The following is a 25402-nucleotide window of genomic DNA, read 5'->3' as shown; positions in this document are numbered from 1 at the left end:
TGTCCCCCTCAGAAGGGAGTCGCCTATGTCAATTACCCTCCTTTTTCTTTTTTGAGAGGATATGAGAACGCGTGGGACTGCCCGACTGACCCTAGGCACCTCCCTAGATAGGACTTCATCTACACCCTGATCTTCACTGGCCTGGTCCTCAAGGTCCAGAGCCCCATACCTGTTGTATAGGGACAACTGGGAAGGTGAGGGAGACCGGGAGGGGACTCGCCTGCCTGCCCGAGCAGGGACCTGTATCCATTCCCCTCCATCTCTCAGGTCCCCTCCTGCCTGGTGGCAACAGGGCAGGGGAACCTCCTCTTCTTGCAGAGCCTCCATCTGCTGCCTCTGCCTCAGGGATGGTAGGCGTGGGCCCACCAATCTCTCTCCCTCTCACACTCCCTGATACTCCTCAACCTTTCCACTTCCTCCTTCAGCTCTACCACCAGGCTGAGCAGATCATCTGCCTGGTCACACCTCACACAAGAGGTGTCCCCACTGCCCTCCGTCATCAGTGATGGACTCAGGCACTCCCTGCAGCCAGAGACCTGGACAGCTGCATGTTGACGTGGGAGCTCTGTCTGCGTTGCCACATTTTTCCTAACAATGGCTTTCACCCAAGTGGCAACCATACCTGGGTCTCCTTCCAGGCCAATGCCCACTGCTTGAGTACCCTTCTTCAGCTTGGAAGAGGAAGACAGGGGCTGCGCCCTGCCTGCACAAACTGCAGGGCAAACTGACACACCACGCCCCTGGCGATGCCCACGCTGCATCAGCCTCTCTCGCTAGAGCCGCTGGCTCTGGCCGGGTCCCTCCGCTCTTCCCCGGCGCTCCTGGGCCTCAGGAACCTCCCAGTCCACCTCCATCTAGCGCTTAGCCGCCGACTTACCGTTGCCTCTGCTGGCCTCGCCGCTGACTGAATGCTGCTTGTCTTGATCTGCATGCTAACTTTGAGTTACTTACTTACCTACCTTAAGGTACAAAACTTTTCTACGTGCCTGAAGCTATGGCTCTGTGTATGGTCCAGTCTTGAAAAGGTGGTTTTGTGACTGCTCAAGGATGCCTCATTCCTGGACCCTAGCTGGGCATAAACTGTTTTCTAATGTTCCAAAAGATTTGAGTGCAACAGGCATACTCAGGATACACGCAGAAGATTTTTGTTAAAGCAGTTTCTGTGGAATGAGTTGCAGAAGACAAATCTGACTTCATGCGCGCCTACAAAGTTGGCTATGTACAAAAACACTGTAGTAAAAGCTTTCTTTTAAAATGAGGAGTCTCAGTCATAGCCTGTGAGATAGAGCACTTGCCTTAGAAAAGTTAGCATTGGGTGAAGCAACATCGTCTACTTGACAGGAGTCAAACTTACTTAGAGCTAAGAGTTTTGTGCCCAGGAGGCCATAGACTGTTCTAGGGTGAAGCAGAGGGCTGCAGTTTGCTGCTCAGGTGTGCCATTGCAGAAGGCAGTTTCTGAGTAGTCGGGTCATAGGGTGGGAAGGTGACTGTCTTGTTTAGAAATTAGGTCACTGATCTCGGAGGTGGTATCCTAGTTGCCTGTTTTGGCTTCAGAGACTGTATTTCGCTGAAGGACGGTCTTGAGAGTACAGGTGCTAACTAAAGTTGCACACTGCTTGGATTATGGTTGGCTTTTAAGTTGGAGAGTTGTGCTTACACTTGCTCTTTTTTTTTCTGTACCTGCTATAACAGAAGAATCAGAGGTGCCTAATAAGATCCTTTTCAAGCAGTAAGAGAAAAAGCTTGGATCTTCTGGTGCCTTCTGCATACATACAGCGTTAAGAAGTAGGTGTGATGTCACCTTTTTTGGTTGTCCTAGTAACAAGTTAAGCTGTTATTCAAGAGAACATGTACTGGGCTCTGCAGCCACGGTAAGTGGAAGAACTCCCACTTTTGGATTTGAATAAATTGTATCATGAATTGTTTGTTGCTGTCAAGACTGAATGCATCTGAGTGTGGCCAAAACATTGCCAGGGTGCAGATGCACTAGACTGCAGCTAAGCGGGGGGGGGGCCGAGCTGGGCGGGGGGGGGGCGTGTGTATAGAACGGATCTAGGTGAGAAAATCAATATGACAAGCAGGAACTGTAGAAAAGCCTTGAGATTTATACCATCACTTCATTGCATGGAATAAGGCAAAAATCCTGCAGGAATAGTAGTTTGGGCCTTGATGCTATCTAAATGTACAATCCCATGTGGGGAAGAGAGGGGTGTCACGATGGGCAAGTTGCTCAGTCTAGGAGTAAATTTTCAATGCCCGATTGAAGCCCAAAGCTTTTTTTTTTTTTCCCCCGTGTTAAAAAAAGTAGTTGTAGTAGGTGTATGTGGAAGGAGAGGGTGTGGAATACCACTGCATTATCACACAGATATTCTATCTAGCCTTGCATACTCCCCTCACTTCTTAAAAGTACTTGAACTACATCTTCAGCCAGCCCCACAACCTTGAAGCCAAAATGAAGGAGAATCAATTGGTCAGTAGTAGGTACTTCATAGTAAAACATCATGATAGTACCTACACATATGTGTAACGCACACTGTTGGGGGGCTGCTGAATCCGCGAAAAAGGACAAATTATTTGGTACTCAACCATCAAGAGATTGGGCAGTAAATACACTAATTGTATATTAGTAGATATACTAATTGAGCACTGCTGTAAACTGTTGAAGGTAGGTAGCTGGGAATGACCCCATCCCAGGAAAAGCAGAGTTTAAAACGTGTAGTCTCCTTGCCTAGCCAGCAGCTCAGAACAATCTGAGGTAGGTAGAAGAAAAGCTCCCAGAAAGGTTTGCAATTATATTTCTAGGTGATGTGTTAATGAATGTATCAAGCTGATTGCTCAAGCAAGAATATCCGGTAATTAGCAGTTATGTCTGTGGTATGAGTCTTATGAGGCAGATAACCACTTTGAAGAACTGCCTGCAGTTCAGCCTGCTGGTGGCAAATGATTCAGGAAGATCTCAGAAGTAGTTTCAGAACTGACTCAACAGTACAACAAACCACTGCGAGAGAGGGTCTTGAGGAAAAAAATCTCTAGAGAAAATCCAGAAAGGATGCTGCTCTCCTGTCTGAACTGAGTGGGTGAACTGTGGTAACCAGGGTACATTAACCTGTTTGCTGGAGCAAGGAGAGCAGTGTCCCTGGCATCAAACCATGGAAGTCAGTTGTACTAGTTTTATTTCCTACCACAATTGAACTGGAATCACAATGTGATAGGAAGAAGGTTTAACAGTATTTTTCCTGCCTTTCTTTAATTCATACTATTTAAAGTGTCACTGCTTTTTCACATCCATGGTAAAAAAAAAAAAAAAACAAAAAAAGGGAAATCACATCTGAAGTGGTTTAAAACGTCACTCCCATAGTGCTAACATTCTCTCTTTTTTCCGTCGGTCTTCTATGCCTGTTTTCATTGTATCTTGCTATAAGGATACTGCAAAAATTAGAGAAAAAGCACAGCCCTTCTGTGTTGATCAAGTTTAGTTCATACCTGATGGTTTGTAAAAAGCAGTTAGTGTGTGGTAGCAGCTGATTCGTGAGCTCAAAAAAATCTATCAGTAGTTAAAGAAAAAAAAACTTGGAGGTGAAGGGCATGTCTTTAGCCAATAGCTATTGAAAACTGATAGAAGTGCTGAATTTTTTAATTATTTAAAGAGTCTTGTTACAATTCAGATTACTGGAGCTGGGAATGGGAATAAACAAATCATTTGGGAGTGGAATTTCCTATTATAAGACATATTTACAGAAAAGCCCCAGGAGAAGCGTTACAAATGGGATTTTACTAGTTAGATTGTTCTCTCTATTTAGGCATGGACATGGTCCATCTGTGCCTGAAACTTTGAGTTGTAAAATTTTGGTCTGTGCAGGAATACTCTGTTTTGACTTCAAAAGGAGCTCAGGATTCTCTGGAATTTATCCTGGAGAACAGAGCTGTTGTAGACACGTGGTGTTAAACTGCAGGACTTCGATGTTTTTTGCCGGAAAGGTCTCCTAGAGTTGCCTGGTGAAAACTGTGCCTCAGAGGGCATTATCTAATTGTTCACAGCACTGAACAATTCTAGTTTCCTTGTCTACAGGAAAAGTGCAAAGTACATGATATTTCAGGGACCTAAACTAATAAATCACTTACTAGTTCAAATTGTGAACAGGGCTTCACAGGAATCCTGTGAAAAGGAAATGGCAGGAAGAGAGTGATCTATAAAACAATGGGAATAGGAAGTCCACCAGTGTCAAAAGCTTTTTAGAGGCTTGGTCTTTGCGGGGAAAGTTGAGATTCACTGCTCTTTGTATGGAAGACTGCGGAACGGCTGAGTTTGGGCGGCTGTAGCTGCAGGGAAGAAGTATGTGATGAGGAGATGCGGGATTAGAGGTGGGAGAACAATGGCTGTACCTAGCTCCATTGATACAGGATTCCTTTCTCAAGAGGGAAGGGGAAGGAAGAAAGTTAATCGTAGCCATGGGAAGGGTCATGTCTGCCTTAGCTCTTGGAAGACTGCAGGAGAACCACGGACAAAGGACCAGGTCTTTGTGGGAAACATCAGCTGAGATTTCAGTATTGTAAGCCGATCAGTGGCAGCACAGTTGAGCTCCTTGACAGCAGTGGTTTGTCAACAGAGACAGAGCTCCCTTCTTTTTGCAAACTATAGTAATAGAGATTGTGCCTCTTGATCGGTGTGCCTTTGCTGTTACAGCTAGAACAGCCTGTAGCTCCTCTTCCTTCTTGGGAAAAGGCTCTACCTGCTGTGTTGATTGATTGAAGCTCACTGGAGACAGAGGAAGATTTAACTTTGACTCGAGGGCTTCTCTTCCGAAGTTTAACTAGATAGATAGCCTTAAAACATGTTTCAGAGTTTAGATTTGCAGAGGGAGAACACAAAATGGGGAAACCCCTGCATTGTTGGGATGGCATCAGTGTTGTGACAGTATAAAAGAATTGCTTTAATTAAAATTCTCTGAAGACAGGAAATCCTTCTTTCTGAGCATACCCAAACAGTGTTTTGCTGCTATACAGGGCACTTAGTAGCGCAGTGGCAGTCGCTACCGCAGAGGTGTCTGCTGGACTGTGTAGGTGCTGTAGTGCTTATTTCCGAAGTCTCTGGGGACTGAACAAGAATCTCTAAGTTCAGTACTTGCGGGTCATATTCCTGCTTCACTCCCTCCAAAAAGTGTCTTGATCGCTGTGTATTTAAAAACATTCTGGGACCGTGCTACAGGATGCAGAGGGACTGTTCTCCAAGGGAATCCTGTTCCCATGCCCTTCAGAAGAATAAAAAATCTTGCAAATCCCATATTCAAAAGGAATAGTGATTTTATTATCCTTAGAAATATTTACCTGTTTTTGTAACCGCATGGCAATATCAGCAAACCTTCATTATCTATTTATGTGTTAAGTTTTTCCAACACACAATTTCTACTATATCACTTGCAGGAAAATTTTAGAGTAATGAGAGGTGGAACTGCCACAACCATTTTCCACTACGACAGAGGAAAATGCAACTATGTGTTTTAAAGCCTTTATAAACCATTTTAAAATAACAGCTATGTGCATCAGAATGTACTTTTTTCAGGTAAAAACAATTTGGGAAATTATAAATTTAATTAGATTATTAATTAGAATTAGATTAATTTAAATTACATTTTAAAAGGGAAGACTTTCAACTCAGAAAAGCCATTTCTGTACAAATGGAAATGTTTGTTGTTGAGGGTATTAAGCTTCAAAGACAGCAAGAACTGAGATTACCTGGAAAGTACTTCTAGTTTTTCTTTAAAAATATAAAAGGGGGGAGGGCGGTATGAAAGTTTTGCTGATAGTCATTCTCCTTTTACTCTTGGTTACTCGTCTCTGTGTGGCAAAGGAACAAGAAAAGTAAAAAAACAATGCTGAAAAAACAAATTAACAGCATAGAAAATTGTAATTACTTAGACACCTTAAACAACTCGGCCATATTCAGCAACAGAAACAAAAGTCATTTGCAAACTAACTGCATTTCAGTTATAGCTATTCAAACAGCTTACTCCAAAAGATTAAGAATTCTGGTTATAAAATGCATCATTTGATATACATTATGTAAATCAAGTTTGTAATATTTTTGGTTCCAACAGAATCAAATAAAAGAAAAATCCAAACCAGAGTGACTGTGCTTCTCCTGCAGTGCAGAGCTGTTAGCCATGTCACAGTTGAGGTGTCTGGCTTAATCACCAGCATTGCCTTGGAAATGTAAACTGGTTTTGCAGCAGTTTTCAAGCATGAATCGTGTTGTAAAGCAAAACCGTATTCATACCAAACTAAGTAACCTTTGCTCTGTGTCACAGGAATCATGTATCGCAAATCCTGCGCGTCTTCAGCAGCGTGTCTGATAGCATCTGCTGGGTACCAGTCCTTTTGTTCTCCAGGGAAGGTGAACTCTGTTTGTATCAGCTGCTGCAACACTCCGCTCTGCAATGGACCCCGGCCAAAGAAGAGGGGGAATTCTGGCGTAGTGCTGAGGGCACACGTGATAACCACCGTTCTGCTCCTTAAATTGGCTCTGTTGTTTTTGTATTGCTAAACTTCAAGCAAGTTTTTTGCCCTGACACAGTTTGTTCTGTTTCCTCTTTTCTTCAAAGACACTGCAATTGTTTTCTGTTTGTTTCCAGATCCCTGTCAACAGTGAGGGAAGTTCAGTGGTTTGTGGGGAGAGGGGGGGGCTGATATTTTTGGCAGCTAATGAATTCAGTTAGCCGGTTGAATTTCCAGTGTGCACTTAAAAATCCCAGCAGCAGGATACAAAACTCCTGCTCTTTTTGCATAACTGGAAACAAGTCCATCTGTGTTACTCCTTTTAAGATGCAGTCAATTCCTCAGTCATTTTAATTTCCATGTTTTTTAAGTTCATTGCTAATCATTAACTTTGCCTTATGAAGTCATACTCGATGTTCACAAAGGCCGTTTTGTGCTCCTGGACTGGGCTCTGAGCTAGTCTCTAGCAGCATTACTTCCAAGCTGGGCTCCGATGGTTCAAGACCTGGTTTCTGTGGACTGCAGTCAGGCTTGGTCTCATTCTGAAAAGTACTTAAGAAAACTCTGTTATTGCCCCTTGTAGAAGAATTGCGCCTAGACGAAATGAAGAGCAGCGGGCGTAGAGACCGGGTGCTCCTTTCTCTGGAGCTCAGGTTGGCTCTGAGAAACTTCTCCTTGTTGGCATGCTCAATTGTCAGGTGGCAGCGGAGGACCTGCAGAAACACGCTGCGGAACTGCTGAGAAGAGATGTTGTACAGGAGGGGGTTCACCACCGAGCTGAGGTAGAAGAAGGTATTGGCGATGGGAAGAAGAGTGATGTACGCTCTGAAGTAGGGGACAGTCCAGTCCTGCTTTGGTTTAGCAGCAGCCATGATCCTTCTAACCTGGTTTGGCATCCAGCATATTGCCAGAGTTGCAACAATCAGTCCTGTGAACAGAAAGAGGAAGAAGGAGGTGTGCATACACAGGGGAAAAATACCATAAAATACTTAGTATCAGTTCTGCACTTACTTGTTAGGAAATAGTACTGATTTTTCAGTGTTTTGCTTGACAGCTTTTTCTGCCAGTAGCATTTTTTTGTTTGTTGTTTTTAATAACTGTTACAAGGTCATTGCAGCACATGCTCTGACAAAAGACTGCATAGTGCTTGGATAGTGTTTCTTTGTACCTATTGTCATTTATTAGTTTTCAAAGTGTTCTTTCATTGATATCTGTATCTTTGGAAAGAATGCATTTTTATTTTGGTTTGTGTTCTTACATTTCTTATGTCTTTCCCTTTACTTTGAAAAGCAAACAAAATAAATAGAACCTATAGCCATATTAGATCAGGCAATACCCAGAAGAGATCAGATTCTTGTTTGTACTTTACAAAAAAAGAAAATGTATGCATAATAATATATTTCGTGTTATTTTTGGTAAATTTCCTCTTACAGAAGATATTTTTAAGTAAAATATGTATGGATCTTTTTATGGTAATTAAGATATGTTGGGCTTTCTTAAAAATCAAATTCCAGTGGAATTAAATTATGAATGTAAATGAGAAAAACCCAAGCCTAGTCATTGAAGTGTAAGCAGTTTCAGATTATAAATTATGCTTAAAAATGTGGTATCTGACCATTTTGTATTTATATGTAAATATAAATACCTGTTGCTACATCACTAATGGCATTAAAAAGGGGGTGACTTAAGTGTTGGATCTCTGAAAATTCTGCCTCAGTGGACTGGCGCTCACTAGAGTAGCAGCGCTGATGCCATCTTCAAAATGGCAGCCCTGAAGAAATGTATGGGTGAACTTGAGCAGGCTCTGTTCCCAGGCAGGAGACCGAGCAGGGGGAAGAGCCCCGTTGGCATCCACTGCTTCTGGTGCATGTAAGCGCTGGAAAGCCTGACATCTTGCATGAAATACCAGGTACACAAAATAATTCCTCTCAGTGCTCCCCCCACCAAGCATTACTTCTGAAATGCAATACAGCCACCAGTTTACCGTTTCCACTTTGTTTTTCTCTTTGCAGGAAACGTGCCTTATATGAACACTTAGAGGGAGCAGAAGTTGCAGGTTGGCTTCCCTGCTGCAGAGGCACAAAATATTAGAGAATATCCTGATGGTGCACAGTTTTCACTTCCAGTAGACTTTTGTTATATTGTTAATCTCCTCCACTGTCTAGCCTCCTTTCTCAACAGAAGCATTTTAATTCTTACCTGTCCACACTAAGTCAGATTGCCCCTATTGAACAGATCACTGTAGGAATGCAGCTCTGAAATAGTGCACACTGATTTTTCAAGCCAGGAAAATGATACTTCGCTAGTGGGAAGACCTGAATGTAACGGGGAAGGGGGGCAGAAAAGAGAAGAAAGATTTTTCCTAACTTTGAAACTGCCTAGGCTTAAACAAGGTGCGTTCAAGTTCTCTTCACCACCACCCCCAAGCAAAAAAAAGGTATGAAATGTCTTTTTTTTTTTTTTTTAAGAAATTAATTTTGTTAATGAAAGCTATAATTACTTTAACAAATTTACGATCTCACTGAATGAGCTACCAAATAAAAGTTGTCTTTTTGATCATTTGCTTTGGTAATCAGTGTTGCGGTAATTTTGGTAGGATGGGGAAGTTGCGCATCTTAAACTTATAGCACTAGATTGAGAGCCCTGGTAGGCTGTTCTTAGTAGGCAAGTGATAAATGCATTTACCTTTGCCATTTTCTGTTCTTTAACCACCATAACTCTCCTCAGCCACAGTCTCTTTATTCTCATTCCCATTCCTACTCAACCCCATGCCCCTTTACTCAGCTCTGCTACTCTTCCCCTGCCTTCTTGCCTCATTTTTCAGTACCTGTTGTGTCTCTGTCAAAAGCTGATCTGAATTTTGTATTGGTCCTGCAAATTTTCTAGCCTTCAGTGCTTTTTTTCTCTGCTGTCAGCATAACAAATACAGGGATAGCGGTCCTGGCACAGACCAACAGAAAATAAGGAGCCCTGAGCAGTGACTTGTGACAGGCCTTATAAAAAGGCAGCCAAAGGATGCTGCTGCTCCATTGTGGCTTTTTCTCCCGTGCAACTTAAATGCAAAGCCCACAAACCCAGGTCTGCAGAATTCTTGTCAAATTTTGCCAGATTATCTCTTTCAAGGGAAAAGAAAATAAGCTCTACAGTGTAATTTTTTTTGTTCTTAGTTAGAAACAGGGTACTTCATCATGCTGGTTAATAGTTTCCTAAATTATGAATGCTGCTGTGAAACACTGTGAGCAAACAACGCCTGCATTCAGTTTTAAAGCTCAAATGCAGTGCTCTGAGAGGTCTGATTTTTTGCTTGTATCTGAATTCTTTGCCATTGACCTTTCTTTTTAGTTCAAACTGCCAAATGCTTAAGATTCCCCCTTATATTCTTCAGACACTTTTGTTCCGGGGAACTGAATATTTTGTTGTGTGTACAGCAACTGAAAAATGAGCTGCTTGTGCCCTTGCGCAGTGCGGTGAGGTTAGTCTTTTGGGGAGTGGGAGGAGATGTCTGTAAAACTTTGTTGTTTTCCTGGGATGAGTAATTGTTCATTTTTACACTTGAAAAAAATGCTTGTGGATTCAAAGGAGATGCACCATGTAAATAAACATGCTGACAAATTCACAATATTTTTTCCAACTGTTCACACTTGACATGGAGTTATGAAGTAAACTGAAGCGTATCAGAAGAAAAGCTGTATGTTCAGACCTTGGCATTAAGTATTTTGACTGAATTACTGCTGCCATGAATTTGAACTTGTACACAGGCTGTAGAAGTTTGTGTTGTACTGTAATGTGCAGAAGGCGCTTAAACAACATTGTATCAGCTTGAATGTAAACCAAACTGCATCTTACACCAGTACTGCTGCATTTTTCCCTTGAGCTTGCTGCCTGCTAGGAATTAAACTCCTTCCCATTTCATCTCATACCCAACTTTCCCTTCCACTCCTTATTAAAGTGAAAAAAAGTAGTAGCTCCATTTTTTTTTTCCATTGTCCTGACTACTGCACTGAAGTGACACACTAGATGAGAGCAGAGATTTATCTTCCATGGCATAATGATGTTTATAAACAAAGTAATGCTGTGGTCCAGTGACCTCCATCACTGGTGCTTGGAGTTTCCAACACACGTTTGAATCACTCTGTTTAATCATCAAAAGTGCATTAGACCATGCCAACAGAAGCCAGGAGCCCTTGTGTTACCTAGCTGACTATGTGTAAGTGAATACGTCTCAACCTTTAAGTGTTTGAGCTTACAATTCATTTAACATTGATGTAGATATTTCAAGGTAACAAAAAAAAAAAAAAAGGCATGAAAAGATCCTTGACTAAAACCACTTTAAAAAGCTAAGTCATAAACCAGCCACAAAATAGTTTACCAAAACCAGGAATTACCACATTCAACTACTATTTTAATCTGAAAAAAAAACCCCACCCCAAACCTCTTTAAAAATAAAGCATACAAATTTAACTGATTTAAATTTGGGAATTGTTATTGTAACTTCCCAGAAGTGGATCTTACAGTATTAATTCTTAGTATGTGGCAAAGGATCATTTATGTAGTAAAATAAACCTCGTGTTTAAGTGCCAATAATATAAATATGCATTGCTGGAACAGAATAGGAGTTTGGCAGTCATCTGTCCCTTAGCAATACTTTTTTATTACTCAGAACATTCCTCTGGGCCATAGGGGACTGAATTAAATTCATTATGAACTTTATTGGGAAGGATTTTAAATACATGCAAATGTCTGGTAGAGTAGAGGGGGCTTCCTTCTCCACCCTTCCAGATTTTGCCTGTTCTTCTGTTGAATAGGTCTTTGCCTTTTTTTCTGCACCTGAGCACTTAAATCTTTCTCCTTTTACAGTCCAGCATTTCTCCTCTATCCTGGCCACTGCCAGCCATCCCACAAAACTTGGAAATGTCTACAAAATTGTAACTGTCACTAGGAAATGTCAGCAACATGCTTTATTTGGCTGCCATAGCCCATTAACTGAGGCTGTTGCGGTGACCTCATGTCCATGCTCCTTTGCCTGTGCCACTTAACCCTGACTGCCCTGGTCCATCACGGTCTGCTGGACTCTGCTGTTAGTCTCATCATAGTTAGCCTAAGCAGCGTTAAACCTCAGACTTTGCTTTTCTGTGATTTAATTAATGGCACAAAGGCAGGTTCTCAACATCTGCTTGTAAACTGACATTTAAATGGCAATTGTCAGTGGAATATAAGCATATGGTTACTGAGTTATGAGTCAAGTGCAGGCAGCGATGCAGCTGGTTCAGAGGGAGACTTTTTTTAGCCCTCATTTCACATTCACATACTTGGCCCGACTATACTCAAAGGTATAATGTGACATTAATGCCCTTTGCCTTAGTCACAAAGTCTTCCAACCATGCATCAGAGGTATTGGCTCCCAAAAGAGGAAACTACTGAGACCATCCCTCATTATTAAGTTTACTGTCATAAAGCAATACTAATCATCAGGAAGGCACTTCATCTCTATTTGATTCTGCTACAAATGGCTTTGAAAACACAAGCAAATACACCTTCTCGCTAATCAGGTTCTTGATGGTCATAATATCAGTCACTACTAATTCAGGAGAAGGAAAAAAGCAAAGACTCCAGTACTAATTAAGAATGTTACTTTCAGGAGGTGGGGTTTTGGCATGTATTTATATTATTTTAACCAGGACTCAAAAATCTTGCTTTTCATTAGAAATAGGGACATAAGGCATCAGTTTATTGTCTTTCTAGCTTTTTAAAAAAAAGTCAAGCCACAAAACGCAGTCTTCAATCACCGAGATGACCTTCCCAACTGCAGATCAATGCAGTGCTGTCTTCCAGCATCTGCAGCTGCTCCGTGCCTCCGCTGCTGCAGTTGTCTGCATGTGCAAAGTCAGCTACCATATGCTTATTGTCTACTGACAATTGTCAGTTAAATGTCAGTTTACAAACAGCTGTTACTTTCATTACTTCGAGTCTGACTTGTAAGTGCAGCAAAGAAGCCAACCAGAATGATGCCGAATGGCTTTTGGCACCGCTCGGCACTGCTGTCGGCAGCAGGAGCGATGCAGACTGCGCTTCCTCAGCGGTGTTAAACTGAGGAAGACTGGAGCATCTCAAGGAGGGAACTGTCTTCTCTGCTCTCCAGCCCAGTGCCACCTTCTGGCAGGTAAGAGTTTGGAGAATTTTCTCTGGTCTACCAGGAGCCGGGTAGAATTTCAGATCCAAACTTTCGGCTTTTAACAGTTTCTGGTGAATATCTGGTGTTCAGCCCCTATCCAGATCAACATGTGACTCAACCCCTTCTCTGTCTCTATCATCAACTAGCTGTTGATGAGCAGACGGGTGTGCAGGGACTGGGAGAGAGGACCACACCTTTTACTAGTGCTCCCAATCTGGGTATTGCCGGCCCCTTCAGCTCCCTTGTGTTTAAGGTCAGGAGGTTTAAAACCAAAATCCGGAGAGGAATAGTGGCATTTCTTCAGTGCTTCTGTGGAACTTAGACTGTGTCTGCCTAACTGCCAGAGCTGATATCTCCACATAAATGGCTCCCTATAGCATAAATCATGTGCTAAAAGGCCTTTGTAGATCCCAAACAAGTCTTGTGACATTCAGTGCCATCATGCCTGCATCCTTTTTGTGCAGCCTGCCCTCATGATCTAGCTAGGAAACCTCTGTCATCTTGTTCTTCAAGATCTAGAATGAGCATAAAAAGGCAACAGGACAGATCAGAAGGACAATCCTTCAGTCACAGTGAAGTGGCCACACTCATCTTGCACACACTCATTTGCTTCTTGAACAAATGCAGGAAGCCCAAATAGGCCACCGCGTTCTCCACAGTATTAAGAGTGTGCATAAAGTTCCAGCTGGCATGCAGACGCAGAGTGCCACATGTAACACAGGCGTGAGAGAAGCTTACCACAAGGTTCCTTAGCGGTCTGCAGGTGTCCCCCTGTTCAACATTAACAGCATCATTTCATAGGCAGCAATTCACAGCTGGATCTCGGCATCAAAGTCTTGTCAATTGTGTCCTGCATTCTGTGCTACGCCTCATTGCTGTGAGCTGTTAAGTAGCTCTTTCTTGGTTACAGAGCTACTGCTGGAAGCGCCACCAAGCAACTAGTCTATAAAACAGAAGTGCTGGTTTTGCTGCCCCTTCCACTAGTGACAGTTAACTTCACATTTCCCAAAAATCAGTCACTCGATCCTGTATTCAGTGCATAGACTGTCACAACCATCAATAAGGGTTTTGCTTGAATGAGGGCTGCGGTGTGTGTCCTGTGCAGGATAAAGCATCTGATGAAGTTTAAAATGGGAAAAGAATACTAATCTAAACCTCCCTTTTCCCTCTCAACCACATGCAAGTTTCTTCTGCTGAAGGACAAACATTATAATAATAATAAGCACATATTGATGTATGTTGAGGTGAATATAAAAATGTATTAACCTGAGAGATAAATATTGATACTGCTCTGTCTGTGTCAATATTTAGTTCAAGGGACAATAAATTTTGATATTCACTGAAACAAGTCAATACTTGCATTGCTACATACATTTTGTATAAGCTCAAATTATTCAGCAACTCTGTTCCTTTTATCCTCAACTTTCAGAATCACAGATCTGCCTTTGAAAAATGCTTCTCTGGAAGGGAAGGAGGCAATAAGTAAACTAACCCTACTTGGGCAGTAACTACAGGGAGGAAACAAGAGAAGATATGGCCAGTGTATATCTCCCAGTGATTTCCCGATCAGAGTTTCTCTAACTACCAGAGAGATCTGCAGGCTCACTTTGGGATCTGACACTGGATCTGGGCTGGCTCCTAAGTGTGCAGCCTCCTCAGAGAACAGGAGTTTCCTCATTGCTGCACATCAGCGACTTGCTGCCTTTGCTGTGGAGCCACCTTGCGTATAGACCACATACACAGGAGTTCCACTGGCAAAGCAAAACCGAGATAAAATCCAGCCCCTGCTCCTGCCTGTGATGGTACTGCAGGGATAACAAGGACAAAGGAGGTAGCAAGAGAACATTTTTGTCACCAGCACAAGCAGGCAGATCTCCAAGTGCTCAGAGAGGCTCTGGCAAACACCTCACAGCCCTTCTCAGAATGGGTTTAAGCTGAGCAGAAGCCAGTAATGAACTAGTTATCATTATAAATACTGCTGGAAGGATTAAGCATATGGCCTGGGACAAAGAGTTGAAAACCAGCTCCATGTACATCTGATCCTGTCAACAGCTTCCAGCAAAAAAACCAATGGACCAGCGATTCCCATAGCCTTCAGAGTGATTTGGGTCCATCTAGTGTTCATTACACTCCTCCTGGCCTCAAGGGTGCTGTACAATGGGGCTGCATCTCATTAGTGAGCACAGCTGGGTGATAGGACAGTGCTGTCCCACAAAGTGGTGCAATAAATGAAAGGCATTGAGAAGAACCAAGCTGCCTCTTGGTGCAATAAGTGAACCCAAACCTGCAAGGTCTTAATAAGTATGTTGCTGTTCTGTTGCACGTAAAGTCATCTTTCTTCCAAAGGAAGAGCCCATTAATAGTCTCGCTAAATCACAAATGCTAAAGCAATGCATGCATTCCTCCCATAAACAGCCGTTCTTTCCTCAAAACAGTAGTGTGTTCAAGTGTGGGGCAGTGACAGCACAGGGAATTTATTTTTTTTTCCTCATTAAAAGCTTCCATAGATAACTGGAGTTGTCACGCGTATTGAGAAGAATTTCACACAAGTATTTGCCACCCTTGGCATCAAAAAACCACCTGCAGCTGCTTTTGAGACTTCATTTCACAGGTGACTACATGCCAACGTAAATCATCACTAAGACCCAGGAGATGTTAGCAGAATCTGAAGTGTACATCTTCTCACTCAGACTGGACTACACTCTCCCCGCTCCTCAAATATCCTTATGGGTACCACAACAACACCGAGCCCAAACTGGCTTGTTAGAGGTTTTGGCCCACTCTTGTGTCATTGGGTCAAATCAATGACACACCAGACCAGCGTGCCCACAACTCCTCTCTCTGGTCAAAATCCCTGCATCACCCAACGGTTTGCTCCATTCAGGTCCTCCCTTCTCTGCTGCACACATTTCTTCTCCTTGACTGGCAACAAAGAGCTGCTCTAGGCTGGATGCAGCACTGCAATATCAGGTCAGCTACTCAGTGAGGCAAATTTTGTGTCTCCAGCAACCTGAACTCTAATAGAAACTAATGCTGAAGGAACCTGCCCAGAAGAGTTACGTGCGCTTTCTCGCAGAGTGCTGATGCTTCAGTCTCCATTGTACTTCAGTCCTCTACAACTGATAAACAGTGTATTGGGTTAAGAAACATATACATTCTTATTAAACAAAGAGAAGATTATGAGACATTTACAGGGAGCTAAACCAAAGTTTCAAGTCTGTGTATCATTGATCCGTCCAGCTGGGACTTACAGGGCACAACAGTAAAATCTTTTCTGACTCTGCAGCGTTAAAACTTCACAGCTTCCAGGGATCCCATCACACGCTTCTCCACAAGCAATGGCAAACAGAGCTCTTCAGAGCAATAAGCTATTTTTGCTTTGCATTGTCACTTAAAAGCCCTCAGCCATTAGGTAGAGTGATACTAGATGCATCAGCAGTTGTCAGGGGAATGTAGATATGTAGAATATAATTAGTGAGGACACAAGTGTTAACAGTTTTACTTCTTAGCAATTTAAAATATCTCACAATTATCTTAAGTTCTTAGCAGGGTCAAGTTTTGTTTCTCAAATATTTTAAAATACTGCTATTTCACAGTGCAAACACTAGAAAAAGCTAAAAATACTCAAGGAAGTTTCATGACAGAAGTATTGTTACTGAACATGAGCAGTCTTTTTGCGAAATGGTTATTAAAGTCATGATATGCTTTTAAAAGCCATACATGCTCCTACATTACCAGAGGAAATCATGTTAGTTTTAATACTTTGTATTGAGTTTGTGTGGCAAGGTTTTGGTAGCCCAGGGGCTACCGGGGTGGCTTCTGTGAGAAGGTGCCAGAAGCTTCCCCTATGTCTGATGATAGAGCCAATGCCAGCCGGCTCCAAGACGGACCCACCGCTGGCCAGGGCCGAGCCCATCAGCAATAGTGGTCGTGCCTCTGGGAGAACAGATTTAAGAAGGGGGGAAGCTGTGCAACAGTCATTGCAGCTGGAGAGAGGAGTGAGACCCCCAGGTCAGTGAAGAAGGAGGGGGAGGAGGTGCTCCAGGCGCCGGAGCAGAGATTCCCCTGCAGCCCGTGGGGAAGACCATGGTGAGGCAGGCTGTCCCCCTGCAGCCCAGGGAGGTCCACGGGAGAGCAGATCTCCACCTGCAGCCCGGGGAGGACCCCATGCCAGAGCAGGGGGATGCCTGAAGGAGGCTGTGACCCTGTGGGAGGCCCACGCTTGAGCAGGCTCTGCGCAGGACCTGTCACTCCTACTCTGATTTGATTGGTAATAAATTAAATTAATTTTCCCCAAGTTGAGTCTCTTTTGCCTGTGACGGTAATTGCTGAGTGATCTCTCCCTGTCCTTATCTCAACCCATGAGCCTTTTGTCATATTTTCTCTCCCCTGTCCAGCTGAAGCGGGGAGTGATAGAGCAGCTTTGGTGGGCACCTGCCGTCCAGCCACAGTCAACCCACCGCATACTTAAAAATTATAGAGACAGTAACACATTTACAGCCACTGTTATGCAGCAACAATAGCACCTTTGAAACTCTTCCCCACACAAGTTCCTATCTTTAATGGTCATTTATTTCTTCTGTTCCTTTTGTTAAAAATTGTACTTCAAATACAAGTTTATCTTGCTCTTCAGCTTTAATCTTCCAATCTCAAACTTCATCTTAGCGCTCCTCATCAGCTATAATTCATTCTTAAATGTGCACAAGTTTACACAGAAATGATGGTTTAGTCTACGATACTCTAACTGGATAGTTCATTTTCAAAGTGGAGTGCCGAAGCAGCATCCCTGCAGCATGGTTAGCCCCCCATGTGCAGGTTAGCCTTTCAGGTCACCACACCAGCACGCTGCAGTGCTTTTCTGGGGACCTCAACTCTGTGGACAAAGCACACTGGTCACTGCAGAGCCAAGGCTGCCACAAAACATAAAAGCTAACAGGAGAATTTCATATACTCCCTTGTCCTCTTTGGTGCTTTCTCTCACATAGGTGGGCAAACAGTCATGAAATCATTATGCCTCACAGTAAATACCAACTTGGCACTTGAAGCAATGGTCAACTGCTTCATTCAGGTGCCCATCTCAAGCAGTTTGTCAATAAAAGCTACAAAATCCAGCATCTACTTTTGAGTCATTCATTTCCATTCACTACAACAATTCTCCAGTAAAAACATAAAAGAAATTTTAAATCAGGGCTACTTTGGTGAAAAGAAGATCAAGAATATTGTGGAAATATACATAGACTCAGCACCAGAAGACATATCATGATAAAATGAATATATTTTAAACTGCTCATTTTTAGAAATTTTAACATTCCAGCTGTCAGAAAAGACATTCTTATTGGAAATTGTTATTTCTGCATTGAGAAAGTATTTTTAAAAAATACTAATATGGACACAAATGTGTAGAAAGGAACAGGTTTAGTTTTTACCAATGCTTCTTCCTTGCAAAACAAATTCTTGCCATGGTTGCTTTGATTTTCTTTTAGAAAGAGTGAAGACTTGTTTTCTTTCTGCATTGGTGAAACAATGGGAAAAATACATCTTCCATATAGATCTCATTTAAATTCTGCGTTCTAACTAGCAAACACAATTTGGAATCGAGAGGGTTTTTGTTTTTACATTACAAAATCAGCCGTTGCAACATTAAACAGCTCATCTATTGCAATTCAGCAGGAGAAATCATTGAACAATCAGCTGCAGAATACAAATACAGAAAGACAATATATTAGCTCAGCAGATACATAAGATACTCGTGAGCTCTGCCAGGAAGACAAGCTTGAGCTACATGTTACATGGAACTGATCATCATGGGACAATCAGCAAAGCTCTTCCTAAACGAGAGAGAGATTATCATTCTCCAAGTCAGATTTTTGTACCAAAACCCCTCAAATGAAGAAGATGCTGTTTGTAGCAAGTGAGATGAAAATGGAATTATTGATACACAAATGGTAGCAAGATCATGCTTGCCAGCTGCTTTAAAAAACAAATGCAATTGGAGTTTATGTTCAGCAGCCTAAGCAAGAAGAGAAACCAAAGCAAATTGCCATAAAAATTACGTGCAGTTATCCGAATTCTACACCAAAACCCACCACAGGAAGCAGGATCCAGGCAGTGGAAGAGCAGAAAAGCACCAAGGCAGATGTGGCACGAGTGGCACGAAGGCTGACAGCTCGGTGGCTGAGCTTTGGCACTGAAGGCCCATTTATTTTTCTCCTCTGTCCCTGAGGAAGGTGACTATGTCAGCCCAGTAAGATACTGGTACCTCAGTTTCCCTTGATGGGAGGAAAAAGAGTTAGAGTGCTGCTTTGGATCAAACCTCCCATTTCTTCCTCCACCCTGATTTACCATCTGGCCACAACAGTTAACGTGCACCACCCAGATTGTTTCTGGAGCTAACCCCCACTGCATATGGCTTGCCTCTGCAACTCTTCTATCATAACATAATATATTTTATATATTTACTGATGTGGGTGAGGCTGTCTGTCTCAATCAGAAGGTATGTTTCTGCTGAAGGAAAAGCAGGTGGAAGCTGCAGAGCGGGGCACGGTGTGGTGTCAGAGAGCCGTGGGGGGAACAGGGCTGTTGCAGCAAACGGTACAAACAGGTCCCACCCCAGACCAGCACACAGGAGCTGCTAGTCCCCAGGAGCTAATCCTCATGGAAAATCATCCAGGAAAACACCTACACAGTCCAAATATTTCTTTTTGGCCACTACAAATCTGGGATGGGCAGGTGAAAGGCTGCCTGAAGGACTCTCACGTTCTTCTAAACACACCGACAGCCTGCTCTTTCTGACAACAGTGAGCCGCCTTCTGCTCTGAACAGATTCCTCTTCAGAGGGAAAACAATAAACAAATGCAGTCAAAATGAAAGCTGAAGTTTCACACATCTTCAGAACAGAATTTGGTTTAAGGTTTAAGGAAGATCATAATCCACAGGAGAGTGAGGAAGACTTTCTTGCCTGAAAACAGTGTGTGAGAAATGAAATGAGGTATTTTGGGGCAGCAGACGGCTATCTTTTGCAAAGGGTGGGGAGAGGGGGAAATCTGATTGAACCATCTTCAATACAGCCACAGTGGCAATTCCAACACCACAGGTGAATGAACACCGAATTCCAGTCTGACTCCTTGAAGCATGTCCTGGCTATGATGTTAACAGGGGAAATACAAAGTAACTAGTACACAACAAGGCAGTTTTATTCTTTAAATTAGGCCTAACCTTGATAACTTGGATCAAAGCCTTGGGTAGTGCTGAAGCTATCCGAAACTGCACTAAGAAAAATGTCCTGGCCAAACACTGCTTGTTTGCAGCTTCCCTCCAAGAAGGCTATTCAGGGAGCAGTAGTATTTCCATTGCAGCAAAGTCTCTTCTCTGCTAACACCTGAATCTCCTTTTATTTACATTTCAGAGCTGTCCAGAGAATCGTAATGAGTGCAAACATATCAAAACCTCCTTTCTCAAAACCTTTTCAAGGAATATATATACAAGATCAAGAGTGTTCCTCCCCCTTGCCACAACGTTGGCAGCAGCCTAATTCAAAGTGCAAGACTCAAAGTCTCCCCATATCAGGTGAAAAGGCGAATGTGCTCTGCGAAATGGCATTCAAATAAACACCTGAACATGGATTCACCGAGCATGCAGACACCGTTTGGTTTGGGAGCCTTGTGTCTGTGCTGTGATATTTGCACTTTGCTTTCAGATAGCTGCTGGGGACTTCCAAAATGTCTCAGCTAGCTGGCACGCAGCAACAGCTCACAGCAAACGTCAGACAGCGTTTCTTCCTCTCCTCCACAAGTGCAATCTCAGTCTTGAATCTCAGTATTAGTAAAAGATATCAGCTCATTCTGTTATATATAATTTATTTGAACTAAACCCCCTTATAATGATTTTTTTAACTTCAGAAAAAAATAGTGCATGTTCCTTTCTTTATCCAAGCCATACAGGGTACATTTTTGCTGGCCTTTTAACTCTCTTTTATTTCCTTGAGGTGAATCCACAGCTAACTAGAGTATTCCAGGTGGAATTGGAGCATGCAACTCGCTCTATCTTTTGTAGCACCTTTCCAAGAAACACTAAGAACTGTAAGATATTACTGCGGACCTGAGAAAACTAATTAAGCCAGAGCTCCAACTATCCAACAGCTTGCTCGCTCCCTCTCTCCTAGAAAATACAGGAATAAGACAATGCTTTTTAGAGGAAATCCTATAAACAAAGAACAGGAATCAAGATGTGGCAATGCATTTGATTCAATTATGCTATTTTTAATGTAAATTCTGGAATCTGGTGATAAATATGGTGTTTTCTGGAGCACAGTGAAGATGCAGGGGATTTTAGCAAGGACTAAATCTACCCTACTGTAAATGGCAAAACACATTTCTTCTTCCAGCCTCATGCAGCTGGCTCTAGCTTTGGGCACACAGTAGCACAGTGATGGAGAAAAGTCTTTTACAATAACCCTTTCACATATAATAAATATATGACTATGAAAGAGAGAAAGAAGATCACTAAATATCGGTATTCACAGCAACCGAGAGGGCAATTAGAAGCATTTGGGAACTTTCCTATGCATTTATATAGCACCTTAAGTTCAACTGCTGGTCTTCAGTTTGACCCGTACCATGACAGAAATAGATAATCCTATTGCTTGTGACATTGCTATGTAATTAAGTAGCTGCTCTGCCCCCATTAACATAGCTATATCCACTAGACTTTAATTTCTCATCCTCTTTCCAGAATGGCCTCTTACTTTGAAATAAGTTTTTCTACTCAGACTTATCAACTAAGACGTCTTGGGAAGAGAGATTTTTAGATAACTTCTTCTTGAGCTTTGTAAGGTTTTCCCCTGCTAATGAGTGAAACTCTAACTCCCAAGAGCTAATAGAACTGATTTTTCTTAAAATATTCAAGATTAAGAGATTAAAACAAAAAGTCTAAATCATCTTCTTATGTAGCAATAAACTTCTTCAACCAGTAAGTCATGTAGCAAAAGACAAGCAGCTGCCTCCTAAGATATTAGAGCAAAAATGGACTCTTATCTCCTTGAAGTCAGACAGCCAAGGGCCTAGATTTGGTGCTACAGTGAACCCCAGGCAGCTGTGCTGTGGGCACTAGGCTGCCCTTACAAACCCTGCCTCCCACCTCTGAAGTCAGGGAAAACGATTTTTGGTGGCTGCACTGGTAAAGCCTATTACAGCAAAACACACAGGAGATCTGCTTGGGGGCACTGAGACCCTCGATCTCTTTACTAAGGCAGCTGGAACACGCAAGGTCCTCAATTTGCTGCCACACACTAAGCAAATAATGTCATCTGATTTGCTATAAGAATCTTCCATCTACAGAATCTCCCTAAATCCAGAGACAGCATCTTCAAAAAACAGACATTTCTTTCCTACTGCTTTCCATTTACCCAAGTTAATTTTATTGGACAAAAAAATCCTGCAGAGGTGGAAACTAATTCAAGGTAGGTAAAAGCAATCATGTACACTGGTAAACAACAAGAAACAACATGGAAGAAAACCATATTTTCAAAGGCTGGTACATAACACTGGGATTGCACTTGCTTTGCTTCCGAACACCACCTCACTACCTCAGTGTTTGCAGAAATCGTGTTACGCTCACTCAGAACTTCACAATAGGATCAGATACTGAATGCAGCTCAAGACCTATTTAGTTAGTAGCAGATCACAAAGACCAAAATTTACTCAATTGTATCTTCTGGTAATAGGAAAACAGTTCCAGTTCTTACTACTGTAGCCATATTTCTACAATATACTGTATTATTTTTTAAAGTCTGTGTGCAGCCAGTCATATTACCATGCCCTACAGGAGGTTTTTGCTAAGTACTTAAAAAAAACCCAATGCACACAGTGTAGAAAAGCATCACAGTATACTATGAAGACTCGTGCTTAATTTTACATTCTTTATTTGGCCAAAATAGTAGTTGTTCTGCACTCAAACTCATATTTGTAATAAAAACCCCACTCAGCTGCTCATATACTAAAGAAACAATTCATGACTGAATAATGTACCAATTCAAAAGCAATCTCTCTAAGCTACAGGAAACCTCTTGAGTTGCTAGTTTGAACAAAATGAAGCCTCAACAAAATGAACCACTCTGAAACTAAATGAAAATTTACCAAATTGATCTGAACAAGAAAATCTTATGTACAATGCAATGTTTTTAGCCACCACAGAAAAGCCTGTTATGTTAGAGATCACCTCTGAAAAAAAAAAATCACACCAATAAATCAAAAGATGGTGTTACTGTTTGTTTGCTCATTTTTCTAAAGCAGGATATTTCATTTTATAACGGGATAGTGGGTTTATAAGTTTGTCTTTAAATAGCAACTGGCAAGTGCTGAAAGAAAAAAAAAACAGGAATTGAAATGTCGGATGTTTTCTTAAAAGGGATGTTCTCTCTTCTGGCTTTAATTTGTAATCCACGTTTTGGTGCACATGGCACCTCACAAACCTCTCAGCTCCAAAGTTACTCTGAGATCAGTACACCAGTAGCCAGCCCAGTCTAAAAAGAAAGCGTTTGGTTTGTGCACTGCCATAAGCTAGTGGAGCAAAATGATTGCAGATCAAAATTATGAGGTTGCTGGAGCAATTTACACTGCCAAGATGAAGAGCAGAGGGAGGGACAAGATGCAAATGCTGGAGGTGCAGTCATCCAGCAGCGCAGCAGGAGCATAAAGGGTAATGGAAGAAGGGGAGAGGGGGACGGTAAGGGAGGAGGGTTGAAGGCAGTGATTGTATCAAGAATCACTTATTTTTCCGAAGCGGCACACCACAAGAAAATGTTATTCCCACTGATCCAGTAAATGATTCTGTTTTCCATGGAGGTGGCTACAAGGAAATAAGGGCCTGGTAGAGAACAAGGTCTAGTCATGCAAAAGCACAATTTGCAGTTAGAAGCTGATTTTGAACAAGAGTCAGACAAGAACACCTTTAGGGAAGACACATAGCTCAACCTCATCTAGGACTATTAGGCCATAAAATGGCAGTTACACAATTAGCAAACACAAAAGGCTCTTTTAATAAATAAATAAATAAATAAATAAGGTCAGCAGGGTCAAGGCTGGGTTAAGAGGTGTCAGTGGTGTACGTGCCAGCAGCAGGCAGGGACTCTTTCCCAGATTGAGACACATACTGGGCTGGGCTTTAAAGAAAGCTACTCCCTGATCTGGTCCCAGGGGCAAAATTAAAAGTCTGTTGTAACAAGATGAGCAGCAGCATTAGACATGTGGGACTCAAAAGGACATTTTACCCATCTGAAGCATTAAGAGAAAGGATTTGCATTGTACATTTGTATGGAACAAGGGATTTTTTTTTTTTCTAATTAAGTGGTATTGAAATATGCAAACTGTGCGCTGTTCTTTCACTCCGCTTGAATTAGTGATTTACAGTGACAGTTTACTTTTAGTTCCACACCTGGAAATAGCAGATAAATCAAGTGATAAGCTGCTGCTGATGGTCTCAAAATGGAGAGCACTTTACCCAAGAGTTCCTTGGAGCTTGCTGAGCTGGCACTGCATTATAGCAGATCCGGCAAGATTATCAATTAATGACAGGAGCTGAAGCCAGTTACGACACTGTAACAAACTCCATTGGTGCATGCCCTGCCTTGGTGTTTTTAAGGGAGAAGAAAGAAAAAAGTTACTGCCTTCAGAAGGTATTTCAGGAACAAATGAACATTAGCAACCTGCTCTTCATGAGCACTAAGCATGCCTTGTGGTAAAGAAAATTTCCTGTGAGCCCAAGAGCCACAGGTACCTCTTAGATCTGAGACAAATCCCCAAAGAAAGGTGATGGCCTCCACCCTCTCGGCCTGGTGAGAACTGGAAACAAGGCTCAAAGCACTTCCCCAGGATGACAGGCTGCTGGGCCAAAGCAGCAGCTGAACATTGTGGGGACTGTCCCCAAAACCAGTGTGATGTGCGGAGAGGAGCACACATGGCTCCCATTTGGTACCACAGCACTCAGGGGCACGCAACACTGGCTGGAACACTGCTGCATCCACCTGCCCTGCCTGGGAATAGGGTCAGGGACACCAAAATCTCTGCCAAAAAAAGGTCCATTTTCTAATGTCTGCAGTTGTCCATTCAGAGGAGCAGCTTTCCCGCACCACTGGTGAGGAAGCTCAGCGAGGCTCCCCTGTCCCACATGTGCTTGGGAAGTCCCTGTCCCCCAGCCAGGACAGTGGTCTGGAGAGTCTCTCTCACAACCCAGCAAACATTTCTGCCATATTACCCAATGCCCTGGAGCAAAGAGGGGGCATCTGATGTGGGAGAAAAGAAAAACAGAAAAAACCCTGAGGCCAGAAAACAAAACACCGGCACAAAGAAACCAGGTGCAGTGGTGAAGATTGACTTCTGTCTCCTAGAAACAGTTTCAAGAAAATGCCACAGCTCATTTATGCTGATCCACTCTGGGTTTTGCTTGCCCCCACCAGCCAGTTTGGCACCTCCCCAACGGTATGCTGTTGGTTTCCAGTGTAATGTGTCTGGGAAATCTAATTGTTTCAAGAAGCACTTTCTAGCTCATGAAGTTCTTCAGAGCTGCCATGCTCTGCGGCAATCAAAGTGTCTAAATAAATATGCAAAAGTGTGCTCAAGCCAGACAGCATTCCAAGGAACCAAGAGAGTTTTTTCCCCATTCAGTGCAGATCCAAGTAGTTCACAGTTTGTTTTTGTAAATACCAGTCATGCACTAGAGCACACGTACCAGTACAGAAGGGTG

The 25402-nt window shown here is 42.5% G+C and overlaps 2 protein-coding genes across 2 annotated transcripts in view; one reads left to right on the top strand and one right to left on the bottom strand.

The window, feature by feature from the left end:
* LYPD1 (LY6/PLAUR domain containing 1) overlaps positions 1 to 6541 on the top strand; it is a 22626-nt gene extending 16085 nt beyond the window's left edge. The window contains exon 4 of the mRNA XM_010575224.1: positions 6306 to 6541. Within this exon, the coding sequence (XP_010573526.1) occupies positions 6306 to 6541 (236 nt within the window). The remainder of the gene's footprint in view (positions 1 to 6305) is intronic.
* A 355-nt stretch (positions 6542 to 6896) lies between these two features.
* Positions 6897 to 25402, bottom strand: part of GPR39 (G protein-coupled receptor 39) — an 81990-nt gene continuing 63484 nt past the window's right edge. The window contains exon 2 of the mRNA XM_010575131.1: positions 6897 to 7420. Coding sequence (XP_010573433.1) covers positions 6897 to 7420 — 524 coding nt within the window. The remainder of the gene's footprint in view (positions 7421 to 25402) is intronic.

Source organism: Haliaeetus leucocephalus, unplaced genomic scaffold, assembly GCF_000737465.1.
Source record: "Haliaeetus leucocephalus isolate CR32 unplaced genomic scaffold, Haliaeetus_leucocephalus-4.0 Scaffold451, whole genome shotgun sequence".
NCBI classification, from domain to species: Eukaryota; Metazoa; Chordata; class Aves; order Accipitriformes; family Accipitridae; genus Haliaeetus; species Haliaeetus leucocephalus.
This window is presented reverse-complemented; position numbering and strand designations above follow the sequence as displayed.